Source organism: Ammospiza nelsoni, chromosome 1 (genome assembly GCF_027579445.1).
Source record: "Ammospiza nelsoni isolate bAmmNel1 chromosome 1, bAmmNel1.pri, whole genome shotgun sequence".
Classification (NCBI taxonomy): domain Eukaryota; kingdom Metazoa; phylum Chordata; class Aves; order Passeriformes; family Passerellidae; genus Ammospiza; species Ammospiza nelsoni.
In genome coordinates, this window is record NC_080633.1 from 141,118,703 (window position 1) to 141,131,332 (window position 12,630).

A 12,630-nucleotide genomic window follows, 5' to 3' on the forward strand; every position below is an offset into this window, starting at 1 on the left:
AAATAAGCGGACAGTTTGGAACAAAATTGTGGATGTTTTGTCTAATTGTATTCACATGGAACAGTTTAACATTCTTGGAATATTTTTGGTGTATTTTAAATATAAATCAATATAGAGCAGTCATTTGAATTTTGCCAGACGTTTCAATTTTGAGGAAATATAATTGTACCAGAGATTTTTTTCCCATCAATATATACAGTGTGCAATGGTAAAATGAACAGGCAGCGATAGATAGATAGACAGACAGACAGACAGACAGATTGATCAAACAGGGGATTAGGCTCAAGGTGCCAAACCCTTTTAACACTCCTGAATGAGTCATCTCAGGATTGTATGGTAGCCAGAGCAATGAAACCTGATGGGACCAGCAGCAAGTAATGTTTTCTATTCCTTCAGTGGGATTTAATGAAAAGTCCAACTTTAAAACATTATCTACAATTCACAGACCTCCTCTTTATTGATGTTTCCTCCTCTTTGAACCTTGTTTGCTTGCATGTATATGTACTGTTAATAGTATTGTCTAACGTGGTCTGTTGAGAAATTTGCAGAGCTGTAGCCTGGTTAGATGAGGATTTTTCCACCTTACTGATTCAGCTTGTGGGGCTGGATATTTAGAAAGCAAAATCGCTATAAATGCATAGACTTATGAATAAATGTTTAAGAGTAGCAAAGAAAGCTTTGTTTTGGGTTTTAGCTTGAGTCAGAGCAACCCACATAATGGTTTTTAAAAAGAATACTGAGTCGTCCAACATTTGGTTGGTGAATACAGCATTTCAGAAAATGTCTGTTTGCTCTTTAATTTACACCAACAGACTTTATTCTTATTGTCCAGATTGCCTAGTCCAGACAAAATGAATACATGTACATACCTATCTATAAATTTTGTCCTACCATTGATCAGGACAACAGAATAGCTTGGGATGGAATGAGTTATGGAAAAAAATGGCAATACAACCTCTGAACCTAAGGTGCTCTCTACATAACCAGCTCTGGTGTGGCTGCACCCCATTTCTGGGATGTGTGATTTGCTTAAGAGCAATATCATGCAAATGCTCATGTGTTCTGTGTCCCAGAGCAGTGTGTGCCTGCACTTTTGTCTGCTGCTGCACTATGAGGCCTCCTGGAGACAGGAGCTTAGGGATGAGCAGCAAAGAGGGACACTAAGTGGCTCCCCGTGCAGCCCCAGCTTCCATTTGACACAGACATGGGCACAGACTTGCTGGACCCAGGGTGGATCTCCATGGAGCCAAACCCAGATGCTGCCTCTGTGCTGCACTTCAGCTGTCTGAGGTGTTTTGTGTGGTGCCAGCTCATTGTGTCTGCATCTGTAGTACAGCAAATCCACACACCAGCTAATCTGCTGGCAGGTGAGGAGAATGTCTATTTATATGAAAGTATGCCTTTATTTAAAATATAGTATTTGACTTTTAAAAGGAAAAAAAATGAGGCAAAACCAAAGGTGCACATATGTAGTTAATTTTAACAGCTTTAGAAGCAATGCAGTCATAAGAAAATTTTAAAATTCATCCCTCTGTTCTGATCTTAAAATAATGCCACTGAAAATAATGGGAACAAACCCAGCATTCTGTCTCTAGCAGTTCCTCAAATTTTTTAACATGTGGGGTTAATTTAATGGGATGTTCTGTTCCATACCATTCCTTATTCAGTATGCACATAAACATGGCATGGAAAAAGAATAGAAATAGCAACAGAAGAAAGCTTCATCTCTGTAGACCCCTTTGTTCAGCGAGGGCTGTAAAGGACATAATTGGTTTTACCATTGAGTCCTATTTAGTATATTGTTTCTGAGTATCAAGCAGCCACTATTTTTAGCATGTGTGTGTGTTTTTGCAGATTAAATTTTTGTCCAAACCATGTTCCCAGACCTGTGATGGGAATTTTTTTTTTTTTGCCCAATATTGTCACGTGGTGAGCAAGCCTTTCCCCATTCTTAAGCTACCATTGCCTGGGGATAATACGGATAAGAGAGGCCATATTCTAAAGTAAAATTAAACTGTCTTAAGCTACCATTGCCTGGGGATAATACGGATAAGAGAGGCCATATTCTAAAGTAAAATTAAACTGGAAAAATGAGAAATATTATTTGTGGCTCAACTCCAGTGTAAGTAATAGTCTACAGAAGACCTTGTCCCAGATAAAATCTGAAGAGCAGACCAGAGGGTTAAGAGGAGTTATTCAGAGAAGCTAGACTCTATTTGCCTGACTCTTGATGTCTTTTTTGCTATAAAAAGATACTGGAAGACACCACTGGGCAAAAAAAAGAATTTAAGCAAGGACTGGGGGAAAATTCAACAAATGCATGCAGCATCTAACCTTGAACAGCTTTGCTCAATGCATGTAGTGTCTGGTAGTTCAGATGAGTTGGTTGGACACATATTTGGTCAAAGCAGTGGATTTGCCATTTAAATGTGGTATTTGTGGCTTGCTGCTCAAAGTCAAAATCCTTTGTCTAATCTGAGTGCTTGAATCAAGTTGGCTTTGCTTGCTGGTGGCTCCATTTTGCACTGATCTAACAGTCATATTGTACACCACCTTTGTTTTGAAACAGCTGCAGTTACAGATGTTTGACATTATTTGTGCTACCTCATGGGCCAATCGAGACAAATGCTGTGAACTCCCTGGCCTGGTAAGAAACCTCTTTCAATAAGTGTGGAATTTACCTTTTATTTTCTACTTTGTTGAGACAAATTTTTTTGGGGAATGGATGCTTAAAAGTTTTCGTAAAAGCCCATCTCTGCTTGGTTTACTTGTCCTATTGAAAGTCAATTAGATGTATTTTTCTAAATCAAGTAGGTGCTTTTGAGTACTGTCTTAAACTGTACTAAATACTACGTCTTAGACTGATAAAATACCTAGCATTTGAAGTTCTGCACATCATTCTTCTCCTGTCTTAACCTTTTCACAGAGAGATGAGGAAAGTTGCCCTGCCCTTCCTCATGCTTGTTCCTGTTCAGAAGCCAACAAGGGTCCCCTTGGACCTCCTGGACCACCGGTAAGGTTTTATTCAGCTTTGTAGTGAGCTGTACCAAATAGTCACCGGCCACCTTTATTGTTTTATACTGTGAATATACTGCCATTGTATAACTAATAAGGTTAAATTACACTTACAAGTACTGGTAAAGAGATAAAATTCTATTCAGTTTATAATGAAGATGCTATGAATTATATAAAGAAGGATTATGCTGAAGCAGTGGGTGTATTCTTTAGACCTGGAACCCTTTTATCTGTCTGTAGCATTAGATACCTCATAGGTACTGCCATTTATTTTCCAATTTTTAATCACCTCTCTGTCTGCTCTAGCAGATGTGTATTAAGTATAGTTTGGAATTAAGATTTCTGAAATGCACAGTTTACAGAATTCTTATCAATTAAAGATATGGAACATGACAATGCCACTTGTGTAGTATGTGATGAAAGAAGACTTTTCTGTCTTAAAAACCCTACCTAAGTAAAATATTTATTGGAAAGTAGAACTGGAAGTACAGGTTCTTCTGAGAGTTCTTAAAGGCAGAGAGGTATCCAAGAGCTGTGAAGGGAAGAAATAATGAAATAATCTGCCTTTGTGGAAAGCTGAATTTAATTTTTGTTTAAACTTTCCAGTGAATGATGAAATGTACATTGTTACAAGTTTTACATTTGCTTAGTGGTGTCATTTTGATGGCAATCATTAAGCGTTTGCTGTGTAGGTGTTAAGTAAGTGTGTGTCTAAGTTCCTTGTGTGGAACTAGATAGTCTCTTGCAGAAAACAGTTATTTAACTTTCCCTCTGTGTCAGTGTAGTATTTTAGATGGAATAAATCTCCTTTCTCTTTATTGACTTGTGGAAACTCAGACAATCAGACCAGACATTGGAGATTCAGGCCCACTAAGTTTTGAGAACTCAATCTTGCATCCCAAGGCTGATTTTTATCAATTTAGAAAGGCTCTGTGATGGTCCATTATTGATTTGGTTTAACAAGAATCCTGACTTGGAGATCTGTTGAATGGTCATGGATTTTTTTCTGTTACAACTAGATAACTATGATTGGTATCTTAGGGCTGCTTGCTGAGTGAGTCTGAGATGAGGCTCTCTTGTGAAAAGTTTGAACTGCATATTTCTTGGCTCATGCTTTGTCCCAGATGCACCAAGGGCATGTTTTTAAATTAAAGAGCCAGGGAAGAAAGTGAGGGAAAATTTTTTTGGTGTTAAAGTGCACAAATTACATGAGATGCATGTTTAACAACAAAATTGACTTGCACATAAGGCCTTCAGATAGTAGGTCCTAGCAGACATTAATCCTCCTGACAACTCAGAGGGTAGTCTTTCTGCAAGAACTGTTCTTCAAGCTCTACAAAAAGCTGGAAAGAAATTCAAGAGGAAATTCACTTAAGAGCTGCATCTTGAACAAGGAGAAATTATTCTGTTCTCCTATTTGAATATAGGTTATTAAACAAGTATGGATGAAAGTTTTAATTTCCACATTTTAGCATCTGGTTTTTGTTCTGTAAAAAATGGGATAAATCACATAAAAATGTCGTTTAAATTGAGTAGTTTGACCACATTTCACAGTAAAATGAAAAATGTTTGAAAATTATTAGACTGGATGTCTATTATTATAGTTCAAAAGATATATGGATCAGGAATTGCTAAGGCTTAACCCAGTAGTAAAATAATGTGCTTCTATATATTACATTTAGAATTAACCATGTTTTGAACAGCATAGTGCCAGGCAAGAGGAAGCTTAAAATCAAGCAGAAAAATCACTGCCAAGGCAGGGAAATATGTGATTCTGGAGCTCAGCCTGTTATAAGTGATGCTTTTTTGCCAGACAGTTAGATGGTAGAGCTCTGCAAAAAAAAGAAAAAAAAAAAGAAAAAAATATTTCAGGGCCTATGAAAAAAGCAGAGCAAAAAGAATAAAGTCACTGTTCATCTCTGCGCCAACCAGAAGTCAGAAAGTCATATGTGCTATGTCTGGTCAGGAGAGCTCCAAGTTATTAAAATGTCATGTGACTTTTCTCCAAGCCAAGGATTCTTCTGTTTAAGAGATCAGGATCCTACCATGTAGCCAGTTTTAGACATTAGGCTAAAAACACTCCAAATAAAATGCTTCCATTTGTTTGGGACAGTAACTCTAGAAAGAATTTTTAACTTTTTAGAAAATGCATCACTTCAGGTAAGACAAAGTGTTGTTTAGAGTTAGGATTATCTGGCAATTTTCATCATGGGATACTGTTTTCATGGCTTCATTTTTGGCAGAATTTGATCCTGCTGTCTGAAGTTCCTCACACAAAGTAAAAATGAGATATCATTTAAAACTAATGCCTGCATTTGAAAGGAATGCTGCAGAATTGAAGAAGGTGAAGGAGACAGAATTGTTGAAGAATTGGACAAGTTTAATTGCCAAAAACAAAAGCTTTCAGTGCTGTTAAAAAGAAATTAGGAGGTCTTGTATTTGTGGGGTTCCCAGATGAAGGAAGGAATGATGCATCTGGCTCCATGCTCTTAGAAAGCTAATTTAATATTTTAAGATGCTATATTATATTAAAGAATTCTATACTAAACTATACTAAAGCATAGAGAAAGGATACTTACAGAAGTAAGTCTGCTAAAACACACTAATAACAAACTCGTGACTCTTCCAGAGCCTCAACACAGCTTGGCTGTGATTGGCCATTAAGTGAAAACAATTCACATGAAACCAATGAAACAATCACCTGTTGGTAAACCATCTCCAGCTACATTCCAAAGCAGCAAAACACAGGAGAATCAAATGAGATAATATTGTTTTCCTTTTTCTCTGAGGCTTCGCAGCTTCCCAGGAGAAGGATCCTGGGCAAGGGGATTTTTCCAGAAAATATGATGGTGACAAGGAGATGTCTTGATAACAGTAGATTATCAAGACATAATCTACTGTTATGTAGTAATGGGAGAAAGCACTGGCTAATAAGAAGTCATTCAAAAGAAGGGAAGGCATAACAAGAATTTTTGGCCAGAAAAAAAGCCCAAAACCCCCAAAAACCTGAAACTGATCACACAGGCTTAGTAGTGCTGGGGAATAACCACCAAAATAAGTCTATGAAAAAAATGAGGGGCCTCTTCTGATGTTTTCATCTTAAATAAATGCTCTTCTGGAAGTTGTGCTTTTACCAAGCAAGGTTGCTGGGTTGGACATGAACAAGTATACCACCACTTGTCCAACATGGACAAGTGTGCCAACTTCAGCATGAATTCAAAAGCACATAATTTAATAGCTCACCATCAGGCTAATTTTAAGTATATATTCTTAGTAAAAATACAATCAATTTATGAGAACACAATGGGGGAAAACTGTGATTGTGTTTATGTTAAAAAGTTGCAGTCATTGTGCTGAGGAATTTTTAATCTCAGAGTAAGGTAGTGGAAGGAGAAAGGAGAGCAGATTGGAATGCAGCAATAGGAGTATCTGGAATTTTGCAACTGGCAATTGGAATTTGGTTCCATGGAGAGCATGGGATGAGGTTTTAGGGTCAGAGCTGGTCATGGTGGAATGAGTTGTGGCCATGGAGATGTGGGATGGAAGAAAGAAGCCCGAGGGAGCTAGGAGAGGTAATGGAAAATTGTTCTGTGATCATATGTGAAGACCATGCCATGACACCTTCATTGAAGGGCAACAGTACTCTGGGATTTCCAGACATTTCTGTTATTTCTCCTATTTAAAGTCTCATAGATACTGCATATAGGCATATTTTCTATTCTTATCGCTTTAACTGCTGTTGTTGTTGTAAGTACTTACTGTAGCCCCTAAAGAGTTCTATTCAGCTGTGGTGTCTGGTTGTACAAGGTCCTTTATGAGTACAATGATAGGCAGAATACCTGTAAAGCTCATATTCCAAAAGATTAGGCAATATACTCAGATGGGGGAAGAGGGAAACTGATGTGAAAAAGAAGTTATTTATGCTGTCCTAGAACAGAAAGCACATGTAGATGCTGTTGCAAAACACATTCATGGCAGCCATCCACAGATATATGGTACTCCAGTGTCTCAGATTATACTAATAAAGAAGGCAAAAGTTGGTTAATAAATGATGAGCAGATGTAGGTATTGCTGAAGAAAGCAAAAAGAGAAGAATGTCCATAAGAGCATTTTATCTAGCAATAGCTCTAAATTAAACCATGGTGTAGATCTAGTAGGGTCTGGAGTTGTCCTTGCTGAAAACTGTCCCTAAGACATTAGAATGACAGAATTATATAACTGTTTATGTTGGAAAAGACCTTCAAGATGATTGAGTCCAGCTGTTAATGCAGTACTGCCAAGTCTGTCACTAAACCACGTCCCCAAGTGCCACATCTACATGTTTTTTAACAGCTCTAGGGATGGTGACTCCATCATGTCCCTAGGCAGCCTGTTCTAAAGCTTGACAACCCTTTCTGTGAATAAATTTTTTATAATATCCAATGAAAACCTTCCACAGTTCAACTTGAGGCCACTTCCTCTCATCCTGTGGCTGTTACCTGGCAGTAGAGCCTGACCTGGCTACAGCCTCCTTCAGGGGGATGTAAAGTGATGAGGTCCCCCGTGAGCCTCCTTTTCCCCAGGCTAAATACCCCCAGCTCCCTCAGCTGCTCCTCATCAGACTTGTGCTCCAGACCATTCCCCAGCTCTGTTGCCCTTCTCTGGATGTGCTCCAGCCCCTCAGTGTCATTCTGGTAGTGAGGGGCCCAGAACTGGACGCAGCACTTGGGGTGTGGCCTCACCAGTGCTGAGTACAGGGGCCGTGGTCCTGCTGGCCACGCTGTATCTGATAAAGGCCAGAATGCTCTTGGCCTTTCTGGGAACTCAGCCTTTAACTATGTGATTTTGGTGAGAACAGACAGATGTGCAGGAGGTTGCAGCAACTGGAAGGGAACCCATGACCACATTTCCATCCATATCATAGCTTTCAGTGTTATTTTCATTCTTACGTAGTGTGCATTCTTGGCTCTAACAAGTCACATCTGTGTTTAAATCTGTTCCTGTGCATGGCCACACTTCAGCATGTTCCCGGTTTAATTACTCCAGTGGAAGAATATTGACAGGATATTTACTGATTCTTGAATGCTGATTCAGGAACAGGAAGAATCTGTTTGGGCTTCTCTGGATTTCGTTTCTGTTTGAGAGTTTTGGTTTTCAGTGAGTCCTGTGCTTGTGCTTTACAGGGTGGTCCAGGTGTCAGAGGTGCCAAAGGTCATCGTGGTGATCCAGGTCCAAAGGTACTTTTTAAAGCACTCTACAATTGACAGATGCATGGGTTCTTGGTTTATTTCTGCTGCATGGAAACCTTGAAATGAATTCCAGGTTGTCTCTGGCTTTTTCGAGGAAAAAGCATAGTGAAATGTCACTGGCATTTACTGTAGCTCTTTCCAAAACAATTACTTGTCCTATTTGTTCCTTGATAAAGGATATAAAATTCAGAATGCTATTTTCATGGAATAAATAATTCTTTTTTGTGTGTGTGTTTATAAAGAAACCAGACAGTTTTAAATTAAACCCTAACTGCTCAAATATCTTAACTCATATTTCAAATGTCTTTGAGTCTATTGGCATTTAGTTCTTCAAACAGAAGCTGCCTTTGTCCATATGATAAGAGTTTAACTTATGTCCTGTGCTACTTTAGGGACCAGATGGACCTCGAGGTGAAATTGGTGTTCCTGGACCGCAGGGACCTCCCGGACCACAAGGACCCAGTGGACTTTCTATTCAAGGGCTTCCAGTGAGACTTAAAAAATCAATAAGCATTTTTCTATGATCTTTTAAACAGCAAATAGCTTAGACTAGACTGAAATAGCTTTTGGTGTTGTGATCAGAATCTGAATTTCAGTATTTGAGGTGAAATCACAGATGTGGGTATGACCTCCAGTGAACGTGGGCTCAATGCCAGAATTTCTGGTTTTCTATTTTGAACAGAATTTTTAGTCATCTGAAAGTATTTGATTGCAGGTTGAATATGACCTGGATATTAGCATCCAGGCCTGGAGTCAAGGGAAAATAAATTGCAGTGGGGGTTGTGACATGGCAGTTGATCAAAATGTTAATATTTCCTCTTTTTCTGGCTGTAGTGCTCATTGCAGATCAGTTCTGACTTGAAAGGTGTACCCAAGCAAGAACACCATATTCTCTGCCAAAATTAAGCAATACTATTCATTACATAATGAAATCTATCATCAGAGGAAGTGATTAAGCCTGGATTTGCAAGGCTGTTGTGAAATAAATCACAGAATTTCATAATAAATAAACATAGTTAGAATAATGAATCAGTAGCACTTATCTTGTTTCATACACCTCTCCAGTGGATGGGTACAGACAAGTCTAGAAAAGTAATAATCCATATATTATTTTCTGCTATTTTTTTTTCCAAATCTACTACATTATAATAAAATTTCATCCTTTTCCAGCCTATATGATACTAATGAAAAATATAATGGTTAACCAAAGCTGTATATTCTTGATTGTGTTGTCATACAGAATAATAAGAATACTTTAATAATAAGAGCAGTTACTTCATAGAGAAATTGATTTTTTATTAAAAGTAACATTTATTTATTATTTAGAAAAGTATATTCTTCTCATGCATATATACCATAGAAACATGCCCAGTTTCCACAGTAAACCCATTTTTTCACCATTATTGGAGATACTACTGAGGCCTGAAGTGAAGTCAGTTTCTTTAAAGGGAAAAAGAAAATCGCTACCTTTTTTTGTAGCAAAATGGCTATAGTTTTATCAGGTTACTTATGAAACCTTTTAAAATTAGAGTTTTTTTAAAATGTTTATAACTTCTACATTTGCATTTTTGCAAATAAGAGTCTGTATGTTTGCTTTCAGAAAGAAACATAGTTTGTTTTCTCACTGGTTTCCTTTGTTGTTTTTTGCTTTTTTTAAGAAGCTGAAGGGAACTATTAAAAACAGAAAAGTAACCATGTATTTTGTTTACTATGTGTGATTGTTTATTTGCAGGGGCCACCAGGTGAAAAGGGAGAGAAGGGAGATCTTGGTTTCCCTGGCCTGCAGGTATTCCCTATTGTATACCCTGTCACTGACTAACTTTGAATGTTGAGTTGACATGATTGTGAGTTTAGGGCACATTTTACAAACTGCTGAGAAATGTATTGTTGGGGTGAATTTGAGCAGGGATTTAGAAAGAGGAGGAATCCAGGGCATGTTGTCGTGCAGCAGCTGATTCACTTGGGCCTGAAGAGCTGGTTACTTTCTTGTTTAATGCCGAAATTTTGTCTCTGTAGACTCAACACCTCTGCATTTTAATGATGTGTGTTTACTCATCTCTCATTTCACAGAAATACCTTCTTTACTGAATCTCTTCTATGGTGCCACCCATTATTGAGCTTCCTAGTTCCATTTATCCAAAACATGTCATACAGTTTCACTCAAAAATAGTTGGATTCTGTTAATTTGATCTCATAATTTTCTCTCCTTTTGTAATGCTTAGGGAGTCCCAGGAGCCTCAGGTTCACCAGGAAGAGATGGAGCTCAAGGTCAAAGGGTAAGCTAAAATGAGTTTTACATGCGTTTTGTTCCCATTCCATAATGGAAATGTTTCCCAGCATGGCTGATTTATTATAATGAATGGCACCTCTGTCCTTTCTGGAGATATCTCTCTGTGCCAATAGGGTGGATGTCCTTCTGTCTGCTGCTGAGGGTTCAGATGTGTAATGGGACCCCTGCACGATGCCTGTGCTTTGTGCGTTTGGTAGAAGTAGATTTCACTTGTGTTCAGCATTGCCAATTAATCTCTTGGCTTATATATTTATAATTAAATGGTTGTTAAATGGTGTATAATTAGTATATAATCCAAGGCAATGATCTAAATTTGCTTTCTAGCTAAGTAATGAAACAGAGACAACTACAAGGAAATTAAACATTGAATGTAGAATGATACCTGCAGAAACATGAAAAAAGGTGAAAAATATATAATACCAAAATTTAGTCAACCTTATTCTGGTCCTGATGAAACGACTGCAGATATTTACAGTCTGTCTAGGAGCCAGTAAAAGAAAATTCATTTTTATTTGTGCAGTTAAGCCTATAACTCCTCTTCCTTGTCTCCTTGGGGAGACTTCTGTTTCATTATTAGTCAGTCTGGAAAGTTATTGTTAGCATAGTACTAGATTTCTGTCTACAGCAGAAGTTCATTATGAAATATAACTTTTCAGTTTCATTTGAGCAAGATTTACATATTTATGATCCTTTTTTTGGAAATGTTAATGTAACTTGAACTTCAGAGAAATCTGGGAATTCTTTGATTTTCTTACCTTGTTATAAAAAAACCCAAACGCTGTAGCAAAACATCTATCTGAATTCACTATTATGAATTTAAACATTGGCATAAACATATGTCTAGAAGTAATTCCACTGACATTACTGTAGAATTTGGGAAATAGATAAATGGGGGTTTTTTCTCTAAAATCAAGAAAAGAAAGGCATTTTACTAAAATAAAGATTTGTGCAATATTATCATCAGATGAATAATCTAATTGGAGGAATAGCCTTCTAATTTTCAATTAAATTGTATTGAAATATGTAAGTCAATGCATTTTTTCCCCTACTTTATAATACTGTGATGCATTATGGTTTTATGTGTTTTTATGTCTTCTTTTTGGCTGCATTGGAATATTTCCCTGTAAATTGCCCAACTTTCATGCCAGGTTAATAGAGACCTGGACCCTGGTGAACATTTGGGTTTTTGCCATGTTCTGTCTGGTCTTGGTCCTGGACAAGTTGAGATGGTCCTAAACATTGTCCAAGTGAGCTCTGTGTGCCTCCTCCCCCTGCATTCCTCATCATGAGGGACGCCTGCAGTTCAAGGAGAAAAGAACTCTGTGTTTTGATTTTATTCTGTAGCTGACCTCATATTTAGCAGAGGATGCCCTCAGCCATGCCTTGATCCAGCCACCAGTTCAGAAGTGCTCTAGTCCCCCCACATGTGGGAGTCGCCAGGTTGTTGCCAGGATGGTATTCCAGAGGAAAGCTGAGGAAGATTAGTGCAGCAAAGGCTTTTGATACAGCCTGGAACAGTCATATGCTGTTTATTCTGTAGAATACCCCACTGTTGTCTATAAAAAGGTAGAGCAATTACATAAATTGCCTGTTTTTATAGATAGAGTAATAATGCCCTATTTGTGTGTTCTCTTTCTTCTCTGCTATTAATCACGGGAGTTGAATAAACAGCCCAGAGCTCATAAAATTAGTTCTGTTAGCCTGGTATTGTCTCTGTGAGACCCCTCTGCGATGTTGTCCAACTGTAATTATTTCTCTGGCAACAAATAATTATGCTATACTGATTTTATGGTGTTGTAACTCATTTGATTCCTGTGAAGTTATGACAACATGAAATTGCTTTTAATGGGCAAAGATCCAAACCAATTATTTCACCGCAGTCTCTTTGAAGACCCAGCACTTAAAAAAGAGATAATTCTGAAGGGCATAACTGCATCAGCAAAGGGGAACTGGAAAATTCCTGAGAAGTAAATTGCTTTTTTGTATCATGTTCCTTTTGTTGGGTTTCCTCCTGTTAGCCAAGATGCCAAACTGTTTTGCAAGTATTATACTACTAGAACTGAGATTTTCTGTGTTTTTCTTAGCTTAGTCATCCCT

At 37.8% G+C, this 12,630-nt stretch overlaps 1 protein-coding gene across 1 annotated transcript in view; it reads left to right on the top strand.

The window, feature by feature from the left end:
* COL14A1 (collagen type XIV alpha 1 chain) overlaps positions 1–12,630 on the top strand; it is a 113,625-nt gene that overhangs the window by 82,650 nt on the left and 18,345 nt on the right. Inside the window, exons 35-40 of the mRNA XM_059482315.1 lie at positions 2,570–2,647; positions 2,927–3,013; positions 8,178–8,231; positions 8,636–8,731; positions 9,976–10,029; positions 10,466–10,519. Of these exons, the coding sequence (XP_059338298.1) occupies positions 2,570–2,647; positions 2,927–3,013; positions 8,178–8,231; positions 8,636–8,731; positions 9,976–10,029; positions 10,466–10,519 (423 nt within the window). The remainder of the gene's footprint in view (positions 1–2,569; positions 2,648–2,926; positions 3,014–8,177; positions 8,232–8,635; positions 8,732–9,975; positions 10,030–10,465; positions 10,520–12,630) is intronic.